We start from the raw sequence: 24,301 nt of genomic DNA, 5'->3' as shown, positions 1-24,301 counted from the left end.
CAATACGCATCGCGATTACAAGTGATCGGAAGGAGTGATCAGGAAAAACACCCGCATCCTGTTTACTGATCAACACGTGGCCCGTGTCTGAAATGAGAGCTTTCATGCAAACTCTAACCATGCTTATGCAAACAATGAAAATACACATCGTGTGTGTGTGTGTGTGTGTGTGTGTGTGTGTGTGTGCGCGTGTGCGTGTGTGTGTGTGTGTGTGGAGGTGTGGTGTTTACCTGCTCTTCTCTCCCCACTTCATTCACTCATCGCAGCAGACATGAGCGGACGAGTCGGAGATTTGAGCTTGAAGCAAAATGAAATGTTAACAGAGGTAAGATTTATTCCAATCAATCAGATTCCGCTGGAGTTATCGATCACTGGCGTGGGGCTGTTTTGTGTGTCAGTGTGTGTGTGTGTGTGTGTGTGTGTGTGTGTGTGTGTCGTTGTGGTAACGCCGATCCTATGGTAACTTCACTGCGTTAACAGCGACATAGAACCTGTTTAACTTTGGAGAGCTTGTACTTCAGTTGTGTTTGCTTTTTATTCTACTTCGTGCTTGATTACATTTCAGATGAATGCATTTTACTTTTTACCCGACCGTGGATCTAATATAATAAGTAATAATAATAAAAATATATAAACAGGGTTATTTATGCTAGTTATTTATGTGCTTTGTGGTAATGTGTATGAAATAATGATGAAAAGCAAATAGATTACAGCCACAAACAGTAAAAATAATTGTATAATACTGTAATCCATTTAATGCAGGTTTTTTACTTTATTTACTGCAATTTTTCTGCATTTCTGAAATTATTTATGTACCCCTACAAAAAAGTAGTGTTTATATCTCCCGATTGTACTTTATGTGTGTTATTGGACTAAAAGGTTTAACTCTGTAGGCAAAAGCTTTATTCATGAATGTTATGCTGCTTTTACCATGATTATTGATCAAGCTGTTGATCATTTGAAATGTCAGATGTGATGCGAAGAAAGAGGAGATTTACTAAAGTAAGGTTAGATACGATAAGATAAATTCAATTGTTACAGCTGTAAACAGTCGACCAATGCATCATCATACAAAAGTACCAGTGTAAAAATAACACTATAGGCGAGTTGTGTTATATAGAAATGAAAGTGCTATGTGTAAAAACCTTTACAAGGTATTATAAAGTCTGACAGCAGTTGGAATGAACAACCTGCAGTGGTGTGTTGTTATGCATCGGGGTTGCGGCAGTCTGTGCCCCCACGGCCTCATGTAGGGGTCCTTCACTTTAACAATGAAGGACATCCATCTCCTCAGCAGGTGGAGACTCTGGCCCTTCTTTCACAGGACATCTGTGTTGCATTTCCTGTCCAGCTTGAAATAATTGTGTCCAAGATCTCAGAAAATTATTTGTTTTTTATGATACAAGAAAATTACATAAAATGTCTTTCATATCCGTGCAGTAATTTTAAACATATGTACAGTAGCTATGAGTCTTTGCTGTTCCTTTAATAATGAAGCCACATTTTCAAAGCATCTTTGTGATGTTTACATGTTCTCTCTGTCTCCAGTTTCGGGGAAGGATCCAGGACATCCTCCCCCACCTGCCGGCACAACACGACCACTACCTCCTCCGCTGGCTCAGAGGTGAAACCTGCAGCTCCAGACCTGCAAAGGCCGCTATTAGCTTTTAGCATTTTCTTGTGTGTGTGTGTGTGTGGGGGGGGGGGGGGGGTCACTAAGCTGAGCAATCTCAAGGTGACTTGTTTTATGGGAGATGAGGAAAAAATGCAAACGTACACGGCAAATATAAAAATCACAAAAAGACAACAGGCCAAAGACAATTAACAAAAAAAGGCTAGAAATAAAAGTAAAACATTTACCAGCTGTTTTCTGACAGTGACACTTAATTCTGATTACGTCTCGCAGAATTAGATCAATGTGTTTAAAATATTTGAAAGAACTCGAATGTAATGCTTTCATATTGTTCTATTTCCACATAAATTTAAAGCTGAGAGAAAGTGGGAGGAGTCACAACAGTTCAGGGCCCCTCAAACAAAACCCTGGCTGCTGATTGGCTGTCTTCAATCAAAAGGTTCCGAGGCCCCTGGGATTGGATGCCTGAGGCGACTTCCATCTCTTTGTCGTTCAAACACACCTGTCCCCTCTTCTCAAATTTCAGCCGGTTTCAGTGGATGACAGGAAATACCAGAGCTGGAGGCTCCGGTTTGTGTCAATGTCTTGTTTTCTGTTAAATTCATTTTATTTTTTGATTTACATCACCATCCTTCAACATTTTACTCCCATTAAAACAGATAGTGTTGGGGTTTATGAACTTTCAACCAAGATTAAGTTCATTCATAACCAAGACTTTGAAACTATGTGCTTTTTACATGTAGGAGAGAGAATATGTTATTTATTCTGGTAATAGTTACATAATTGATGACATATCTAGAGTTCTTTTGGTTAATTAATAATTTATTTCCAGTAACATTCCTCCCTGTGGTCACAAAAACATATGGGGTTGTATTTACTTGGCCAGGAGGCTTTGATCCAGCTCAACGGTCATATCTCATAGTAAATGTTTGTTTTTCTCTGCACAGAGTTCAACCTTCTTGAAGCCACAGAGATATAAATTAATTCACTTTCCTTTTAGAGCTACGCTTGCTCTTCTCACCATCAACTAACTGATCAGACATTATCAGTTGAAGCCGTGGGATGAATATAGTACACATAAATACCCTGTAATACGAGCCCAGAGTTGTTAAGTTGTCAAAAGTTCAGCGGTAACGATCAATGGGGGACTCTGACTGTGGTTCAATATTTACTTTAAACTTTAATCTCTGACTCTCTGATCGAATCGACTTAGAACTGTCCGATTGTAGTTTGTGCAGTGTTTGTGAATCAGTCACGATTATCAACAAGTGGCCACTAAACAGAATCTATTAAAACGATATATTAATGAAAAGTGAATATGGTCACATGAATGTTAGGAGATAGTTCAGTCTCGTTTTGTCATTGGTGAGGCTAACTTTTGACATTGAGGTGATTCTTTATTCGTGGGTTTTGTGGAAGTTTTGTGTGAATAAGAACAGCAGCTTAATAAAGAAGATAAATATATATTGAGATCCAGCAGAGCTACATTACTACCTATATGTTATATTTTTATATAATGACTCATGGATTATATAAGTGATGCTCTCTCCCTGACTCACGAGGCTCTTCTACTGTTTTCTCTCTAGCACGGAGCTTCAATGTTCAGAAAGCTGAGGCCATGATCAGGAAGGTGATGTTTTCCTGTAAAGATTTTTGTGGAATCAATCGCGTTGTTTTTTAGTGAGCTGCATGATGAACATATCTGTGAACTCTCTCTGCAGCACCTAGAGTTCAGGAGGAAGCTGAACGTCGATAACATCATATCGGACTGGGAACCCCCAGAGGTACACGAGCTGGCTACGTTAAGGAAATCCATGGCTTTATATCTATGCGTAGGACTAATTGAGACACATTTCCCTTTTCCTTCATCTGTTGCTGTATTTTTGTTCATGTGATGGTCAGGTGATTGTGAAATATGTTTCTGGAGGGATGTGTGGATACGACCGTGAAGGGAGCCCCATCTGGTATGATGTCATCGGCCCTCTGGACCCCAAAGGTTTGCTGCTGTCAGCGACCAAACAGGACTTCATGAAGACCAAGATCAGAAACATGGAGATGCTGACACGGGAGTGTCAGAGGCAGTCTGAGAAGGTCATCAAGTCCTCCTCTACTTGTTTCCTCCTCTAGTCTCTCCTCCACTCATCTCCTCTGTGTCAGACTTACTTCCCCTCCTTTCTCTATCCCCTTGTTACTTTTCCTTTCCTTTCCTTTCCTTTCCTTTCCTGTCCTTTCCTTTCCTATTTTTCCTTTTTCCCTGTTTTTTTTCTCTCTTTTCATTTGTTCTTTCTCTCTTACTTGATTTCCTCTCTTACATGATTTCCTCTCTTCCATTTCATCTCAGTTGGGGAAGAACGTTGAAGCGATCACTCTGATCTACGACTGTGAAGGACTCGGACTGAAACACATATGGAAACCTGCCATTGAGGCTTACGGCGAGGTTCGTCAGCTGCTCGCATCACATCACCCTCTACCCTCTGATACCCTCATCATCATCACCACTGTACTCATCATCATCCTTACCTTCCTCTTGTGTAGATCCTCACCATGTTTGAAGAAAACTATCCAGAAGGCCTGAAAAGACTGCTTCTTATCAAAGGTGAGTTGCATGTTTGTTATTATTATGATCCTACTTTTAATCTGCTATTCCTTCCTAATTCCCTTTCTTTGCTGCAGCTCCTAAAATGTTTCCTATGGCTTACAACCTGATCAAACACTTTTTATGTGAAGAAACACGGCGTAAGATCATCGTTTTAGGTGGTAGGACAACTTTTGTTTTCATCCCATCTTATAAAATGCTGCTACTAGCATCTCTGTGAGGCCACTGTAAAGTAGCTATAATAATAAAATAATAATAATAAGTTGTTGTAGACAAATGACATATAGTTTTGACTTCACCAGATTAAATTCCAAGTTATGTCAATTTGGAATTGCAGCTAATAAGACTGTAATATTAAATATCCAAAACCTGAGCTGCTGATATCTAGGAGTTTTAGGTGCCTCCGCTGCTCCTGATGGTTCCTTCTGTTTCAGGGAACTGGCAGGAAACGTTGCGTTCATATATTGATCCGGAGCAACTTCCTGTGCTGTATGGAGGAACCCTGTCCGATCCGGATGGAGACCCTCGTTGCAGAACCATGGTGAGATTAGTTTAGCCTCTTTCTGATGGATTGTTGCTGAACTGGTGGACCCATTTTCGCACTGTTGTTGCAGATCAACTATGGCGGTACTGTGCCCAGGTCCTACTACATCCGGGACTCGGTGAAGATTCAGTACGACAGCAGTGTGACCATCAGCCGTGGCTCCGTCTTCCAGCTGGAGTATGACGTCACAGCACCCAGCAGCCTCCTGAGGTACAAAACGACAAATCTCACAAAAGTAAGGTACATATACAGTATGAACATAAAGAATCTGTTTCCTAACAGGTGGCAGTTCACTAGCGATGGGGCAGACATCGGGTTTGGAGTGTACAGACGCACCAAAGAGGGAGGCGGTCAGAAGGTGGCTGAGATGCTGCAGGTTCTGCCCAGCGAACGCTACAATGCTCACCTGGTCCCTGAAGACAACGGCCTCACCTGTCCTGAACCCGGAGTCTGTGAGTCACACATAAGAACTACTTTAGCAAAGAAATGGAGTTATCATCACATGCTGCTTCATTTCATGAATCCTTCATGTTTTGTGCAGACGTGCTGTGTTTTGATAACAGCTACAGCTACCTTCAGTCCAAGAAGGTGAGCTACAACGTGGAGGTTCTTCCCCCTGCAGATGGAGAGATGCCAAGTCTCCACAGCAGAGGAGCCAGAAGGCTTCAGTGATGAAGACGATCACCAAACACTGACTGCAACATCAGATGCTCTTCCAAAGTTGAATCAACCCTGTTTGGGGTCCTAGGGTTGAAATGTTCTGTGGACACCTCATGACACCCCATTTCTCTGAATCCATAAATATATTAGTTTGTAATTAACAATTAATTTATTGTAATTTAAGTAAAAGAGTAACTGATTGTCAGTTTGAAAAATATTTTTTCAAAACTTTAGAACACTAGATTAAGTCTATGCTAATGCCTTCTGCTTAGAGGCAACAGCAAAGGTCTGAGTTACAAACATGATGTTAACAACTTTCTCAGTCATTTAGGAACTCCGAGCTTCTGGCTGTGAAACTTCTGAACAGTTTTGTGGATCAATAAATGTCATCTGTTTTTTCAGATGCTTGGAAATTAGTTTTTAAAAGCAGGAATTCACCAGCGTGCCATCAAAAATGAGATGCTGGGTTTGCTCAGCATTAGTAAACAATGGCAAGAAGGAGGATGTTCTCTATTGTAGTGATGTAGTTTGATCCCTAAAAAATGGGCTACTGACTTACTTTTTTTGTGAGGGGATCTTCCTTTAACTTACTCCTGAAGTAAGTTCATTCTGAAGGATTTACAATATCACAACCCTATAAATAAATGCTAAGAGTTGTGTTTTTGTGTTGCGATATTAGAAGTGCAAACGTAATATAGGAAATTTGACATAACAATCCTTGAGCCTCGATTTATGGAGTTTTACTCAGCACATGTGGAACAAAGCTGACATTGAGATTATTGACATTTTTTGTAACACAATTTGTATCACCGTGTTGTCACAGCCTCTAGACTGAAGTTTACGTTAGCAGCTAAAATAGCAAGAAGGATAATAATCTTATGTGTAATTTATGTAAATGCTGTATTAAAAAATACAAGGTCACTCTGGTAAATAAATGTTTGCAAAAGTTTTTTTAATGTAAGAGAATTTTTTATCTGCAGATCACTAAATTAGCAATACGTTGTTTGACCACTAGGTGGCAGAGTAAGCACGTACACAGGAAAATACAATTAGCTGGATTACGTAACTGATCTCCACTTTTACAACCTATTAATTAAACATTAAATCCGCTCACATGACCTATTTTTCACGAGGTTTTTCTTCATGATGGAACACTGAAAATTTGTTTCAGATACTTTTATTTCTATAAAAACAACGCGACTCGTGTTTCGTTTACTGCAATGTTTGCTAGCGGACTTTTACTTCTTTTGTTTCTTTTTCTTATTTTTTCTTCTTCTTCTTCTGTTGCTTCCTTCTTCTTCGATGGTCGTAGTAGCACATAGTAATAGTAGTAGTGGACTTCTTATTATTCTAATCAGCAGCTGCCCCGGGCGGGGTGCCAGAGGGATGCGGGATGGTGCAGTAGGGGGATGCGGGAAGGGTGTGTGTGATACAGCTGCCTGTATGCTTACGTAACAGCAGCTGACTCCTGATACAATTGGATGAGAAACCTCTGGCCGCAGCCGCCGCAGCCGCTGCATCATCCATCCAGCGCGTGCCGCATTGCCTCGCGCCCAATAACAGGTCTGTTATTGGCGGGAGGGGGGGAGATGGGGAGGGGCTGGGGCATGGGGTGAAGGGTGACGCAGGGGCAACGTCTAAAATCTTGAGAGGCTGCAGCAGTGTCAGCGTCACAATAGCGTCGCGCGCGAGGAAAGAAGGAGGGGGTGTGTTTGTTTACTCGCTCTACCTGTCGCTGCCCGGTAGGCGGTGATAACGGGGGTGTGCTCGGACATGAGTAAATGACGTCACCGCCAGGTCGCCGAGCAGTGAAACAAACATGGCGACAGAATGGAGCGGACAGCAGGGTTACATTCTCACCGTCATTATCTTCCTATGGAGCGCCGTCGGCGGGCGGACCGAGGCTGCGGTCGCGGCAGCGGCGGCGGGGAGCGGCGGCAGGAGCGGCAGCGGGAGCCAGGTGATTGGCATGCGGCTGGAGAGGAGCGACAAGCCGTCCGGCACCAATGACGACGGTGTCATCCAGGTGACTGAGGAGAGCTCCGTGCAGCTCCGGTTTTACGGGGTGCAGCTCCACTCGGGCGCCTGGACGCAGATCCGCTTCACGGAGGTAACGGACAGCGGCGGCGGGGACCGAGCGGAGGAAGATGAGGACGCTGTAGCGAAGGGCGGTGGGATGGAGGCGCCGGACAGGACTTGTGTTGACTTCACGAAGGACATCAGCGTCGGGACCTTCTTGAACGTCAGCAGCCGAGGCACGTCGGGGCTGCTGACCGTCAACATCAAGCCGCTCCGCAAGAGCGAGCCCTGGAAGGAGTACGCCCTGTGCACGCCGGGCGCTGATGGGGGCGGGTGGGTGATGCTGGGGGAGAGCGATGGCAGGATGCTGGTGGTGGAGGAGAAGAAGTCTCTGCTGCCCATGTGGCTCCAGGCCATCCTGATCTCCTGCCTCCTGGTGCTTTCCGGCATGTTCAGCGGGTTGAACCTGGGGCTGATGGCGCTGGACCCCATGGAGCTCCGCATCGTGCAGAGCTGCGGTACAGACAAGGAGAAGAAATACGCAAGAAAGATCGAACCTATACGAAGCAAAGGCAACTATCTCCTCTGCTCTCTGCTTCTGGGGAACGTCCTGGTGAACACCACCCTCACCATCCTCCTGGATGACCTGATCGGGTCAGGTTTGGGCGCCGTGGTGGCCTCCACCATTGGGATCGTGATCTTTGGTGAGATCGTCCCTCAGGCGCTGTGCTCCCGTCACGGGCTGGCCGTGGGAGCAAACACCATCATGTTGACCAAGTTCTTCATGTTCCTCACCTTCCCGCTGTCCTTCCCCGTCAGCAAACTGCTGGACGTCCTTCTGGGACAGGAGATCGGTACGGTGTACAACAGGGAGAAGCTGGTGGAGATGCTCAAAGTGACGGAGCCTTACAACGATCTGGTGAAGGAGGAGCTGAACATGATCCAGGGCGCCCTGGAGCTCAGGACCAAAACGGTGGAGGACGTGATGACGCCCCTGGGGCACTGCTTCATGATCCAGGCGGACGCTGTGCTGGATTTTAACACCATGTCTGAGATCATGGAGAGCGGATACACCCGCATCCCCGTCTACGACGACGAGAGGTCCAACATTGTGGACATCCTTTACGTGAAGGACCTGGCCTTCGTGGACCCGGACGACTGCACCACCCTGAAGACCATCACCAAGTTCTACAACCACCCCGTGCACTTTGTGTTTCACGACACCAAGCTGGACGCCATGTTGGAGGAGTTCAAGAAAGGTTGGTGTTACATTGTGTTTTCAGATCTCGCTCTGATTCGCTCCTGTAAAACAAATATTAATTAAATGAGATGTATTGCAAACAAACCACAAACAAACACACATGAGTGATCACATGACCTCCTTTCACTCACTGATACCATTGAACCACTGATTGATTTTTACTTTGTTGTGTTCTAGATGTTCCCAGTTCACACTAGAATCTATTTCCAGATGTGGGTCATGTGACCTGAACAGTGTCATAAACGAATCGATCTAATAGATCTAGATATGTCTGTAAACCTCTGTTTCTGCGATGAAACTCAAAAGATTGGTTATGTTTGTTCTGCAAAGCTAAAAACTTTATTTATAGTGACGGAGAGCAGAGCTGTGTTTTCAGGTTCCTATGTGATTCTGCTCAGGCGTTGGTGAGTTCTGCTGTGGTTTGTTTTTAACCTCCACCATCACTGCATCCACTTACCCCCCCCCCCTTCCACCCCTATCAGCTCTGTCTGTATCGATCGGGACTATTGACGGGTGGAACGTCCCAGCCTGCCTTCACACACATCAGCTATAAAAAGCAGGAGCACATTTCAGAGAGAAGTCACTCCTGCATCCAAATCCTCACATAGAACATGACGAACACAAATATTCACTATTTATTAAATGAGGCGTTATTGCTTCCACTATAGATATTCTTTTATGAAGTTTTTCTTTATAGCTTGAAGTGAATACAAAATTTATGAGGTTGTCAGTCTGATAACTTCACTTATGGATGCTTTGATGTGAAAGAATATGTATTTTTTGAAACTCCAATAAGGAGGTTATGTTTTAATCTTTCAGGTGGTTTGTTTATCTGTTTGTCAACACAATTCTGCACAAAAACCAGGACATATTTCCATTAAATTTAGTTGAAGGAAGGGGGTGGCTGAGAAACAGTAAATTTATTCTGCAGATCTGGATTAAAGCAGGATTTTTCCACTCTAATTAAATATGTTTTTTTGAATAGCGGCGGAATGTTGATGGGTCTGGTTATTGTGTATAGAAGCTGAATGAACGATCCACACAGAAGCGTAAAGGTGATCCGAGTCCCTGGATTACACTGTGTGATGTTTTATTGACACATCGGTGATTCATCTGATTTGGCAGCAGGATTTTTACCTGCCATCATCAGCGGGTCTCGCAGATGATCTGGAACTAATCAGCGAAATCAGCTGCTGTGTAATAATGTTGGATGGGATGAAAATGTGCTCATTCACATGTTTAGGATTAGTGTCTGAAATCTCAGCACCATTATCCACACAGAAAATACGACCTGATATCACTGCAGTGTCATACCTGTGGTGAATTAAAGCTTATTATGATTGATTGTGTGGCTCGCAGCCATTTTACATAATTTTTTATGCATATTGTGCACGTGCACAAGTCAGGTTTCTACTGGGTGAGCCATAAATGGATGCATTCAATCAGCTCGTCTCCAGTCCGGTACCATAATTTTAACCATCATGCATAGCTGTGGTTATTTATAGTAGTTAGTTATTTATTTAAATTTAATTTTAAATTCATCTATCAAACCTGTTGTTCTACAGGGAACATCAGAGGTCATCAAAGGTAAAAAAGAGAGACTATTTTGTTGTCACTTAAAATCCATCTCTAATGTCAGAATTTAAGACCAATTTATTCACGATCCCCTTGTCTAATACAGTAAAACAGCTGAACTGTCGAGTCCTTAATTTGAAGGAGTTTAAGACACATGCAAATTAACCGATCTGGAGTGTTATCACCCGTACATTAGATATAAAATCATAAACGTATGGAGTGGGTTTTTTTTACTTCACCACTGATGGCTTGTTCCCTGAGAAAATAAAAAAACGCAAAGAAAAGATTGAAACTTTCAGGAGTGTCCTTTAGTCACATCAGAATATTCAGGGATGTTTTTGCATAATCCGGTTGACGTTGTTCTCTCGTCCGACAGATCTGCATCCATTGAATTTATCTGGTTGTTCTTAACATGTCAACTTCCTTCATGCCTCACTGATCTGTCATTATTTCGGGCCGCAGGAATCTGTTGTCCCATAAATGACCAATCAGTGGCTTCAAAACAGATGAACATACATTTTTGCACCCGATTGTGAACATATGGCAGCTGTTTGCATCAGAATCTATGCAGAAATAGTCCTTAAAAACACCCTATCTCATGTTGTTAGAGTAGATGAGCAGCTGATGAATAATATACAGTATTTAATAAATAATAACTCTGATGCACAATAGATCCTTGGATGCAGACACACCTGCATGATTGAAGAAGACAAAAATAGACTTGATGCCAAGAAATGGTGACATGTTTGTGACCCGCAGGCCTCACACCTGCTCACCGGATCATGTGTCTTTACTCGTCTGTCATTGGTAGCCATCACATTCACCACCAGCCCCAAAAACCTCAAACTCTCTATGTTTGAAATGAAGAGCGATGGAGAACAGATTAATTAGTCTTTCCTCTCTATCCCTCTTTCCTCTCCTCTTCTTTATCTCCCTTTTGGCAGTTCTTCCGGCTCCTTCCTCTCCAAAGCTCTTAGTCCGGTGTGAGCTATATTAAGGCATCAGTCTGTCCTTGCAGCAGTCAGGATGATTCCTCCGTCAGATCGAACGGCGGCAGCTTCGTAGAGGTGCTGCCTCCGAAATAGCTAAAACAAGAAAGGATGTTTTCATCTGTCACCTAACTCCCTCCGGTTTGACGGCTCCCTTTCCTGACAGTTGTTTTCCTCCCAGCCTGTGTCAGGAGGGTGGAATCAGAGAACGATACCATCAGCAGTGAACTCACGTCTGGTTTTGCCCCCCTCTAGGTAAATCCCACCTGGCCATTGTGCAGAAGGTGAACAACGAGGGGGAGGGAGATCCTTTCTACGAGGTACTGGGATTGGTCACGCTGGAGGATGTCATCGAGGAGATCATCAAGTCAGAGATCCTGGATGAATCTGACCTTTACAGTGAGTTCAGGGCGACCCCACCCCACCCCAAACACACCCCATGTGAAATTCATTGATGCTGCAACACATCAGCAGGCATGAGCGGTCAGGTAATGAACTGTCATATGAGAGGCCGCTGGAGTGGCGTGGTGCTAACATCCGTTTGTCCTGAGTAAATACACTCTAATTATTATATTACATGCTCTTTACAGAAATAGTAGTTCTGTTAGGGTTGAAAAATAGTTGAAAAACATTTATGTCTCTAATAAAAAAATGATAAAATAGACTGGAGAATAATTTAAGGACAGTAATTAAAGTTGCAAGAGGTAAAAAACTAGCAGCAGATTTCTTTGTTCTTAAAGACTGAACAGAGAGCTAACTTATAGCTTAGCATATAGCTTGGTGCTACTGATCCGGTATAGAAGTCATAGGTTTGATTTGCATGTTTGATTTGGCAAAAGTTTTACGCCGGATGCCCTTCCTGATGCAACCCTCTGTATTTATCCGGGCTTGGGACCGGCACAATAAGACACTGGCTTGTCCTCTTGTGGCTACATTAGCTTGGTGCTACCCCAGGGGCGTTATTTATTATTATTATTATTATTATTATTATTATTACTTTGATTCTGTGTTGTCTGTGCCGTGGACCATGTCAGCACGTTACATCTCATGATGTCAGGATTTTTTGGATTGGCTGGGCTCAGTTATTTCCTGGATCTCTGTGGGATTCTTGCTTTGTGAGTGAAACCTTCCGTCGGTGGAGTCTTCAGTTCATCCTTGTCCAAACATGAAGCCTTTTGTTTTTCGAACATGCTGCTCTTTTCTTTCATCACTCCGTCTGTCTTCCCTGCAGCTGACAACAGAAACAGGAAAAAGGTGGATCCCAATAAAAACAAGCCTGACTTCTCGGCCTTTAAACACGATGCTGACAGTAAGGTGAAGATCTCTCCTCAGCTCATGCTGGCGGCTCATCGCTTCCTGGCTACAGGTGAGATCTGAGGCGGCGGTGGTGGCGGCGGCTAATCTCACAGCTCAGGCTTGTGTCGGTGTCATTCAGACGACTGATGCATGGTGACCTCACTGTGAGGTGCAACCTAAATCGTCTCCACATGCTAGTTTTTATGCTTCTATTGTACCTTGATTTAATCTACATCTCTGGATGGCTTGTATTTGCTGACTAAGGCAAACAGTCAGGTATACATTGATCAAGTGACGACGTGATCGTCAATATCTCCATTGAAAGCAGCAGCAATGCAAAATCAATCTGTATTTATTATCAACTCCCCCTGGTGTCATCCTTTCCTCCCCCAGAGGTGAGCCTGTTCAGCCCCTTCCAGATCACGGAGAAGGTCCTGCTGAGGGTCCTTAGACACCCAGACGTCATCCAGGAACTCAAGTTCAATGACAGCGACAAACGGTCACCGCAGCACTTCCTGTACCAGCGAGGGAAACCCGCCGACTATTTCATCCTCATACTGCAGGTAGAGCGTGACGTCACACAAGAGAATCTGACAAACATGTTGACTATAAATATTCTCAGTGATTTACATCTGGTGTCAGTTTATAAAAAGGACTCAGATAACTTCCTTCCGCGAATGCAGTAAAAATCATCTGATTTACATACATTAGAATTTAAAGCATAGTAAAAGTATGTACTACGTAGGCCCTACGTAGTGTGTACATTGGTTACCCTACGTCATGGTCATGAAACGTTTTCACTGGGAAACAAAAACAGAAACCATAAAGTTCTTATTTGTAATGTCAAGAATCTGTTTATCCATTTATTTTCCGAATTTAAATCAAGTACATTTTTTAATGTGATCCATATTATTATTATTATGTAAATGATGATAATCCATTGTCATTTATTTTTCATTCCAATTATGGAGTCTGATCTGACTTTATTTTGACCCCCCCTCCCCCCAAGCAAGAGCCATTTATTTTCAGGTTTGGGTTTGCATATAATGTAATTGGATTTTAAATAAATTTGAAATTGATTTTAAGTATAAATTGATTAGATATACTTTAATGATCTCAAACTGGGAAATTCACAATGTTTATTATCTTTATCAGATTTTTAAAAATACAACTCATTTCCAAAATCAAACATAAATGGCTTTCTGTAAATTAAAACAGAAAAAGAACCAAATGTTCAGTTGGTTATGTGTTATTAATCCTAAAGTTCCAAATTATCACAGGAATATTAGATGTTTTACATTTACTTTATTTATGCCCAGTTATTTTCACAAGAAAGAATAAAATCTAAGAGAAGCTCGAAGAAAATCTAAGAGAAGCTCTTAAAATTCACGTATCACAGGAGAATCATATGTGTGTGTGGAGGGGGGTTCACACTCTGCACGAACTTCACTAATAGATCCTCTTATGTAAGAGAGAGACGACTGGAGGGGATTGAAGAGTTAAGGAGGGTGGAGAAGCAGGAAAGCAGATGAGAGGAGACAGCGAGCAGCAATGGAGCATATGGAGAGAGAATGATGAACGGAGGAGGGGAAAGAGATCCTCCTCCACGCCAGGAAGACAGGAAGGATGGAGAGAAAGACGTGAACGTGTCTGAAGTCGGTGACTGTCGGAGACACAGCTGTGAGGGAGTCAAACAAATCTGGAGGACTGTTACTGTTAGCATTCACACCTGGGGTTAACATCTGTCCTGTCGTCCAATCACAAGTAGATGCCTTGGAGTGGGCGGAGCTCCACATCGCTGACGACTGACCAGATCTCATTTACCTGCGAGTAAGTGCGAGTAAGCGTCACTTGGTCTGGTCGCGCAGCAGCGCCTCACACTGGTGGAGGTGTGGTTACGTTATTCTGCTCTCCGGACAGACACAGTTGTTTCTCTATGATGTCATGTGACCTCGTCCAACACTGAGGAACGCTCAGCATAGCATCAACAGAACCGTGTGCACAGTCTATCTGAAACTACATCTCCATCACACACACACACACACACACACACGTATGCTGTTTCAGGTCAATGTGTCTACATGTTAGTGCACGTTGTGTCCAAAGTGTGTGTTTGTTGTTGACACCTGAGGTGTGGATAAAGTGATTTCAGACACTGGGTGTGAAACCTGAGCCCAGAGGCAAAGAGACACCGGATCGGCCCGTCTGTGGCAGAATGAAATATTTATAGGGCGTCAGTGTTTCTGTTACTTCTGGAGACAAGATCCCAGTGACTCACCTGAGTGTGAAGCACACAAACAAATAAGACCTCCTCTGTGTGTGTGTGTGTGTGTGTGTGTGTGTGTGTGTGTGTGTGTGTGTGTGTGTGTGTGTGTGTGTGTGTGTGTGTGTGTACGTGTGTACGTGTGTACATGTGTGTGTGTTTCAGGGACGAGTGGAGGTGGAAGCCGGAAATGAAAACATGAAGTTCGAAACTGGTCCGTTCTCCTACTACGGAGTCATGGCTCTCAGCTCACCATCATTGGGTGAGATGACAAAAACTCTCTGCTGGATATAAAACTATTCTACCCCCATCAAACACCAGGTTGATTGATTAAATAATTAGCCATCAACTGTTTGCAATAATCACTCCACACCAGATCAATGCACAAGGTACAAGCGTTTTCAATGACCAGTGTCCTCTAGGATTTCCTGACGCTTGATGGAGTCCATCTTATCCTCTACAGGCTGCTGGGTTCTAGTGGAATCAAAGCAGTTCCAGAACATCACCGGCCCGGTGCTTCCCTGCAGGGGGTCAGCTTCATGCTCCCTCCTCTAGACAATATAGCTGATGCTGATGATGTTTTGATTTCTTTTGCAAACAGCTGAAAAATAGTACGCCAAGTAAACCTGGTTTACAATGGGTGTGGAATAATTTTGCTTCCAAGTGTACCAACAGGAAAAACAATTTAACTCTTCGACACTGAAGCGACAGCAGCAGATTCTTGATTGAAATATGCATAATATTAAATATTTGTATCTCTGTAATCCTGAGATCTATTACATACACAAAACGATTATATCTGTTGTTCACCATCAGAGTAGAAATATCGCACTGAAAAAAATACCCTGTTGCAAGTAAAGGTTCCATTGAAATCATGAAGGCACATAAGCAGATTCAGGATCTATTACCATCAATAACATTAGATTATTGTGACTCGTGCATTAATATGAAAGAAGGTCATTCTGCACCACTTTGTGCAGGACTGTAACTGGAGACGTCGACGACGACACAAATGGGCTTTAATTTTTCATTTTGGGTGGAACATCATCCTCAAATTTCTTCAAAGCCTGACCTGAGAAATAATCTGAACTACTCTTAATAATCTGAGGTGTTATTTGTGTTTTCAGAGTGCCGCGTCAGTTGGTTGCTAATAAAGCTTTGTGTTTGAAGAAGGCTGGAAAAGTCAATTGGCTTAGTTCTAAAAGGGAAATGCCAAGAAGAGGGGGAAGGGACTTCAGAGGGGGGTGACACTTGACAAACCAACAACAGATAAAGATGCTGTTGATTTTACATTTTGTTGTATTTTTCAACATTCACACAACAAGAATGCTGGATTATCCCTCTTTTCTGGGTCAACCTCTGCGGAGACAAAGATCCGTGTCGGTCTGTGTCTCCTGGAGAGGACAAATGGTGATTTAATGGAGCATCAACTGACTCTGCAGGTGTAAAACGATGCAGGCGTGTCTACCTGAGAACTTGGGTGGTGTCAGCACCTATGATCCACCCCCTGCTAGTTTAGATGGTGGTAAAACCACTCTGTTTGTAGCACCAGTGACTCCTGCTGGTTCAGCATCATAACTACCAATCAAATGCTTTTCCTCTTTTGTTTTCCTTCCTGTTTCTTTGCGTAATGAACTGCTGTCTGTACTTCATGTGCACATTATGCAGCTCACTGTGTGTGCATGTACAAACCGTTGACCATACCCATCTTGAACGCCCAAATCTATGTTTTCAAACAGAGCTCACTGATCATGTTCTCAAATAGAGCAGATAAATGAATACTGGAATAACGGGATCTAAGATATACTTTATTTATCCCAAACTGGGAAATTAATTTTTTTTTTAGTCAGCTAAGATAAGTATTAATCTAAAAGCTCAAACTCACATTATTCTGGTTAAAAATCCACTATTATGTGTCTAATTAGCTTTCCTGGAAACACATTCCCCCGTATTTATAGGGAAATAGTTCTGATAAAGTTCTCTCCTGTATTTGTACTCTGTATGTGTTGCTGTGTTATTTTGTGCATTTGTTGCCGTGTAAATGTCTGCTTTCTTTAGCCGTATTTTAAGTTTCTCCTGAGCAACTGTGGAAACTGACTGGTTTTTGAATGGAATCTGGGGCTTCACTAGTTCATTGTGAAATCAGGTGTGTTCACAATCACCTGCTGCTTACCTGAACAACTAAGAGAGCCTAAGTATTTGTGTTTAAGGCTTTTACAAAGCTTGTTCAAGGTGACAGCACAGGTACGACTACATCACCAGCTCCCTCCTTTAAGATTAAACAAGAAGAGAAATACAGGAATAATACTCCTTAAATCAGCTGTGTGAGAGGGGGCTACCCCTATAAGTGGGTATGCTCACACCTGGAGAGCAATAGGCCAACCAATGAATGCATCGATACAGCGAGCCTCCACCAGGGGTGAAGTGATAAACAAGTAAACATCTCTGTCTCTCTACCCCTTCCTCCCTTCTCCTCTCTCTCAGCCGTCACCCCTCCTCTGTCCCCGTCAGTGGCGTCCCCCCCTCCGCGACGCCTCTCTCTTAAGAGGTTTTCTCTGTTCTCTCGTTTCCCAGGTAAACATCTGCATGGGCCAGAGAAGGGCTTGAGGGAGGGAGGGGAAGGGGGCTTCCTCTTTAAAACACCATTTTCCTTCTTCATCATCGTCGGAGTCCCGATCCAGCAAGTCAAAGATCAGAAAACAGGCAGAAGCCCTGAAGCTCTGTACTTTTTAAAAAGTTGCTCTTGATTTTTAGAAAATTTTGCTCAAGGTTTTTTTTTTGCTTTAAAAAGACAAAGAAAGAAAAACGAGTTGATGGATATTTTGAGCTTTGTGATGGATACAATTGTTTTCATGTGACCCAAACTTTAACTGTAAATTTAAACATACATTTTCCAATTAGATTATGAAGGTGACAAGATCTTTGTTCTTCTAAAACTAAAATGGAACAAATATTTCCTCATTCCAGCTTCTGAAATGCAACGCTTAACATCTGACGTTTTGACGCTCAACAAAACATGGTATTTAAAGACATCACCAAAATTAGCAAATTAAACTCAGAGAACATTAAAAGAACTACAGAAAAACAGTTATTTCCTATTCAATTGAAGTACATGGAGACTTGTTTGAAAAAAACAACAACCTTAAATAACTTCATGCAGTTCTTAATGAGTAATTGAAGCTCCAGGATCCCATACTGATTTGAAAAGATGTTATTTAACCCCCTTTTAATCTAACATGTTCACTGTAGCCTGTGAGCTAAAAGCGTTAGTCTGCAGCGTCCACCAGGAAAATACAAGAGCTTGTAGGCACATCAATGTGCTGCTCAACAAGGTTGAACAGAATGTTGTATTGCTGCTGTTCAACAGACTTTCGATTGTTGTGAACGGATAATGATTCCATTTTAATCAGTCTCCAAAATTATGAGACATAGTCAGTAGTTTATAAATACTTTTAATGTGTAGAATTTTTAGGATGGTAAAATCAATGTCCATCAAGGTAAAAATGCGACTAGCACCACAGTTATGTGATGAACAAGTTGTTTCAGAAGTTTGATTGGCTGCGGGTGAGGTTTGTGGGCGGGGCCACATTTGAGTTTCTCTAACTTGCTGGTGGTCTTCCAGGTGACCGATCAGATTACGGTCCATCTGTCAGCAAACGCTAACTCTACAGCCTGAGGACAGTCAGACAAACTTGCTGGATGGGGCTCTGGGCGTGGCCCTCTTCTGCTTTCTGTTGCTCTCACCCCCCCCTTAACCACTGATCTGTGGTCAGATGATTTTCTTCACTGCTGTGTCATCAATGAGAAGAGCTGGTTATCTGACCCTAGACCTCTGGTTAAAGAGATAGTTTGACATTTTGAGAAATATACTTATTTTCTTTGTTTCTGCTAATCAGATGAGAGGATGGATGCCTTTCTCATGCCTACCTTTATGAAGCACTCAGCTTAGTGTAGCATAAAGTATGAAAGCGGAAAGGTGATATTTTATCAACAAAAAACAACAACAAAAGAAGTAGAAAATTGTTAACCATTAAGCCTCATAATTGCTGCTAAGCCGACCTCTTTCACCTAATTCCAATAACTAGGCTAGCCTAAGCTACGCTAGTGAGTTAATAATGACCCAAAGAGACATGAGTGTTGTAATTCTTCACATCTAACTCTTGGAAAAGATGGAAAGAAAGAAGGATGGGCGGAAAGGAGGGAAGAAAGGAAAAACATGAAGGAGGAAATATAGAAAGCAGGATGGAAGGATGAAACAATCTATGATGGCAGGAAGGAAAATGAAGGAATGAAGGAACTGAAGAAGAAAGGAAGAAAAAATTCATTTTAATGAAAGAAATGAATGAGTAAGCACAACAGGGGGAAAAAACAGAAAAAGGAAAAGATTTCAGAGAATGAAGGAAATGAAATGGAGGGATGGATGGGAAAGAATGGAAGCAATTAAGGGGAAAGAATTAAAGGGAGGGTGGATGGATGGAGTAAAGGAAAGAAGTGTGAGAGAAACAGGAAAAAAAGATTCCTAAAATGTTGTACTACTCCTCTAAGCACAGATGATCTCCTCTAACTGAACTTCTCAGATCATCGACACGTCTTCTCCTGCAACCCTTCAAGTTCTACGTCTCACCTCTATGACATCACTAAAACCAGCCAATGAGAGGGCTTCCTGAGCTCAACAGTTATCCATAAAATCAAGCAATGCACTTCACCTCATCACACGGAATGTTGTCACATTCTGTCTAACAAACAAAACCAATCACAGTTCATGTATGACATTAATATGTGGCGTGTGTGTGTGTCGTGTTGCTGTGCGTTCACGCTGACATCACACTTCCTTCATTCGTTCATGTGTTCACTTCGTCTCTTCCTGTTTTCTCTTGGTGTTTTCTGCTTCCGTTCATGTCTAAAGGTTTGTTTTTTTTCTTCCTCACCCTTTCACTCACTCTTTCCTCTGTCGACCACAGAGTTTCGTTCTCCGTCACACGGGGGCAACCTCAACCGCTCTGCCTCTCTGAGCTGCACTGAGCGCGCTCCAGAAGGTGGCTCCGTTGGCGGGAGCGTCACTCAGATCCCCGGCACGCCCTTTCAGTACATACCAGACTTCTGTGTACGAGCTCTGACCGACCTCCAGTTTGTCAAGGTAATTCACGAGCGGTACCACCAGTACATATGTACAGGCTGCAAAGTTTCCACAGTACTTGTGCAGTAACTTGCTGCACATGAATGATGCTAGACAAAGGAATGGAGGATGCATCATGTGTTGATGTGTTTGTCATGTTTGCTTTGGGGATCAGGAGGATGCATCTTTATGTGTTTTGTATTCTTCTCCTCAGATCACTCGTGCCCAGTACCAGAACGGTCTCCTGGCATCTAAACTGGACAGCACCCCCCAGTCTCCGGAGGGCAGTCGCACCCGTCTGGACACTTCCATCTCTTTGCCTCCTGTGACGCCACCAGGGACCAGGAACCCGCTGCCGCTGGCCATGCCCCCTGCGGGACGCCAGCAGTCCAGCGCTCCGCCCACAGGAGTCCGCACGTCCTCCTCCAACCGCAGACCCAGTCAATCCCTGCCCCAGGCCACTCCCCCTCCCAGCAATCATGCCCCACCTCAAACCGCCCCATCCAATGCAACAACAACCTTTAACCCCCACCCAACTCAAACCTCTTCCCTCTCCTCGAAGTCCCAGCCGTCCTCGTCCTTCGCGGGGCCGGACAACGCCCCCGGAGAGACCGCCTCTCTGCTCAGTGAGCAGCAGAACTGCGTGGGCCCCTGCCACTCCCAGACACCCCCACACCCACAGGTCCACACCATCAGTCATGCACACACAGAGAGCACTATCTAACTTAAGGGAAACTTAACTACCTGTACACTCACTTGTGTAAGTCGCACGACTTTTCTGTAGACGCCTGAGGATCAGCACATTTGTGTATTGTATGAACATCTTGCATGTTCCCTCCCAACACTGAAATGATCCGGAATGGACTATGAAGAGGGAACGGGGTACACTAGTAGGATTAGAAACGAAGATGGGGTTGTTTGTGTGTAAAACAACATTTTCTATTTACTTCTATTGGTATTGAGCCTTGCAGATGGTTTTGGATCCATGGGTCAAGATTTTAGAGTTTCTACTTTAACATTAGTGAAAAATTACTTGGGGAATGTGTCCTTACAGAAAGAGTTCCCTGGTTTTTCTGTGGATCCTCCACAGATCTCACTGTGATCACGTTTCTACTACTGCAGAGGATGTCACAGTGGATTTTACAGAATTACCTAAAATATGTACAGTTGGCCTGATGATATGATCACTGAAGATTTAACATGTCTTTCCAACATCCACCCCATACGACTGGACTGCATCATCAGTCCCATGTGTGGTTTAAGTGTGTGCTTCATCCATGATATTATTTTTACGACGGATAACGTGAAAGTATCTACTTACAGAACTCTTAATGGTTATTTATTTACAATATCCATCGAATAAAAACTAATTCTAGTTAGGCTCTATCATGAACACGAGAGACATGAAATTCAAAACCTTGGCTACATGACCTAGCCCAAGCTAATACATACTAGGATCTATCCTTGTGAAAGAGAGACAGTTAATATTCAAAAGATGGCCCATGAGATGGTTTTAATTTGGTTGTCATCAATTTTTCTTTCCTTCACTTAGTTTTCTTTTTTTTTTTGATCAGTGGATTGTAGTCAGATCATGCTATAGAACAGTGTTTTATGGGTTTTAGTTTTGACCTGAGACGGCCTTTATTCAGGTGTGACACGTGAAGGAATAAATGAATGTACATCCTGTGCTGAGCTGTCAGTGAATCAACAACCAGCTAACTGACCAGATTCACTGTTCTGAGTGAAAAAAACAAATTATACCCAACTGGAACTCTGATTGGCTGGGCTTTTGGCCAATCAGAGTTCCCTATGCTTCACTGTGGATAAAAATTCATTAAATCTTTATGTGTCATATAGCTCAAACATTGTAAAAACAAAGAGAGTAACAACAAAAACAGACATTTAAAAATATGTCTAAATAAATTCAGCCATTCAAGTTAAAAGCAAGTCAAAATTTAACGGGAAAATACGGAAATAAAAATCTAAAATAATTTTCTGAACAGATTTGTTATATGTTTACTCAATGTAGTAGGAATAGTTTTTAACAATTATATTCTGGAGAATTCATTGGTTTTTATACGCCATAAACAGAGATAATATGAAACCGACTGCTGCCTGAAAAGTAGAAATTAATACAGAATTCATGCTCAGTAGCAAACAGCAGCAATAGAAAGTACACACAATTTAATGTTAACAGAGTAAAATACACTAAACGGTTGATTAAGTTAACGTTAGTAGTGATTTGACGCGTGTCGAACTGGCCTACCTCTTGACTGGAGCAATATGTTTTAAGTTATTTAATATCCAAAAATATTTATGTTGTATACCTGCTATTTATTTGACGTTTAAATTATTATTTTTTTATTTTAGAGGTGTTTTTTAATTTGCTTGTCTTGTACATACTGCCGCTTGAGTTGAAAGATAAGCTGCACACTTCAGATGACACTATAATATTATTCCTCACTGTGAATAGAGCTCCTGTCAGAGCTGGATCTAAAGTGGTGGAAACACTGTGGAAAAATGTCAAAATCTTCAAATAGGCTTTTTATCTGTTCTTACTGTTATTATATGTAATTGACTGGGAGATTCCAGAGAAGCAAGTACAGTTTCAGCTGTTTATAACTACAAATTATCTTACCTGAGGTTAATGATTGCTAAATATTTCCTGGTGATAATCTAATCACAGACTTTGGGTTGCTTAAGTTCCATGCAGGAATGTAAAATTTTTACAGTTGTGAATTTTTCAGTATCGTAAACGTTAAGTCCTTCCATTTTTTTTTAAATGTGACTAGTTGTTAAAGTGTAATTTTTAAGGTTTATTTCAAATGAGCTTACCCACTTTCTAGATACATTTCATAGCTGATACTGCACCTATAATGCAGTTAGCTTATCATGAACACTTGAAATAAAAATAGCTGCCCTCTGAAACTTAGTTATGAAAGGTTTAGTTTAACATGAAAAGACATGCAGACAGAAATATGAAACAACATATTTACAACAAATTTGAATACGGGTGAGAACGGCATCAAGCAAGCTGTTGACTCTGCTCTTAGTGTTTTGCTGAGCAAAGCCAGCATCTCCTGGCTTTAATGGGCAGATACGACAGACTGTGTCTTCAAAAACCGTTGAGCTGCGTCTGTCTTTGTTAACCTTTGTGCTTGCAGTACTCCCAGGGTTAAGGATTGACTTGAAAACTCTCGCAGCACAACATGATCAGATTTAATGGACAACACACATTCCGTTGCATGACTTCACTCTGATTCACACTTGGGACATTAACCCTGTCTTATAACAGACACTAATCCTCACCAACCTTTTGCATTGTCTGTGTGTGTGTCCGTTTGACTTTCCAAGCCATTGATAAAATTGGAACTTGATACGACGTGAAGTTCATTTTATTGTGCATCAACGACGCTGTTGAAGTTGCGCTGAAAGCAAAGAGGACATTTGGTGTTGTCCCAGCGATAACGAGATTAACATGAAGACGGCTGTAGCAGCTCAGGTTAAAGCTGCTAGCATGTAATCTACCTATTTTTCACTCCTATGTATGAAGTGACACTGAAACAATTTGACTGTACAGATGAACTATTTTGTCGATGATTGATTTGAATGTCAAAAATGTTGTATAAGTTAGCACTGTTTTGAAAACACTTTAAACTTGTGTAGCATAAGAAAATATATTATTCCAAAGCATTTCTCCTTTTGTGGGATGAAAAGTCAAAACTTGATTACAGATGAAGGGAAAAGGGCCTCAAGATGGCCACAAAGCCTGTGACGATGTAAGGGTTAATTCATGTCTCTTGTAAAGGATTCCACTGTCAAAGGAAGATCTGCTTTATTTCAGTTTTGTGCTTGCATGTTGCAAAATTTATCTGTACCTTACCAAATGAACACACAGCAAACCTGGGGCCAGAAAGTTTTAAAGCATAGAAATACCTTATATGATGCACGGAACGGTTAATGGGTAGGGGTTTGGAAACGCCCCCCCACTTCAAAGCCAACTAAATCCAACCATGGTGAAGCCCTTACTCAGCAGGACCAATCAAATGAGACTAAACCTGCTCAGTCAATGAAAGTATTCAGTCGTCATAGCCTTACTCTAGATAGGAAAATTTAGACCTGCCTGCTGGTTCATATAGGTCTCATGTAGCAATTGGTCTGATACTGGTTTCCAGTGAAGCCACTGGTTGGCTGTGTGACTACCAGTTTGCGTACTGGGAAATGTGGTGTATTTATTCATGTTGTATTTATTGTAAACATTGTATTTATTTTATTTTTTTGTTAAAGGGGTGCACCATGAAGGGGTGATTGTGTGTAACGGGCTTCCAGCTGTAAGCGCAGCTTTAATG

The 24,301-nt window shown here is 42.3% G+C and overlaps 2 protein-coding genes across 2 annotated transcripts; both read left to right on the top strand.

Annotated features, from left to right (window-relative positions):
• The first annotated feature begins 270 nt into the window (after positions 1-270).
• Positions 271-6,537, top strand: LOC137608484 (SEC14-like protein 2). Its single transcript, XM_068334903.1, has 12 exons — positions 271-325; positions 1,549-1,624; positions 3,220-3,263; positions 3,355-3,417; positions 3,536-3,724; positions 3,975-4,070; positions 4,169-4,229; positions 4,307-4,390; positions 4,664-4,770; positions 4,844-4,983; positions 5,056-5,225; positions 5,315-6,537. The coding sequence occupies exons 1-12, from the start codon at positions 272-274 to the stop codon at positions 5,443-5,445; spliced, it is 1,215 nt and encodes a 404-aa protein (XP_068191004.1). The 5' UTR covers position 271; the 3' UTR covers positions 5,446-6,537.
• A 625-nt stretch (positions 6,538-7,162) lies between these two features.
• LOC137608461 (metal transporter CNNM4) lies at positions 7,163-20,778 on the top strand. The gene is made up of 7 exons (XM_068334854.1): positions 7,163-8,711; positions 11,533-11,676; positions 12,509-12,643; positions 12,967-13,136; positions 15,002-15,098; positions 19,798-19,973; positions 20,167-20,778. Exons 1-7 carry the CDS (start codon positions 7,253-7,255, stop codon positions 20,674-20,676), a joined length of 2,691 nt encoding a protein of 896 aa, XP_068190955.1. The 5' UTR covers positions 7,163-7,252; the 3' UTR covers positions 20,677-20,778.
• Positions 20,779-24,301: the final 3,523 nt, after the last annotated feature.

Source organism: Antennarius striatus, chromosome 15 (genome assembly GCF_040054535.1).
Source record: "Antennarius striatus isolate MH-2024 chromosome 15, ASM4005453v1, whole genome shotgun sequence".
NCBI lineage: Eukaryota > Metazoa > Chordata > Actinopteri > Lophiiformes > Antennariidae > Antennarius > Antennarius striatus.
The sequence above is the reverse complement of the archived record's forward strand: the minus strand, read 5'-3'. Positions and strand labels throughout refer to the sequence as shown.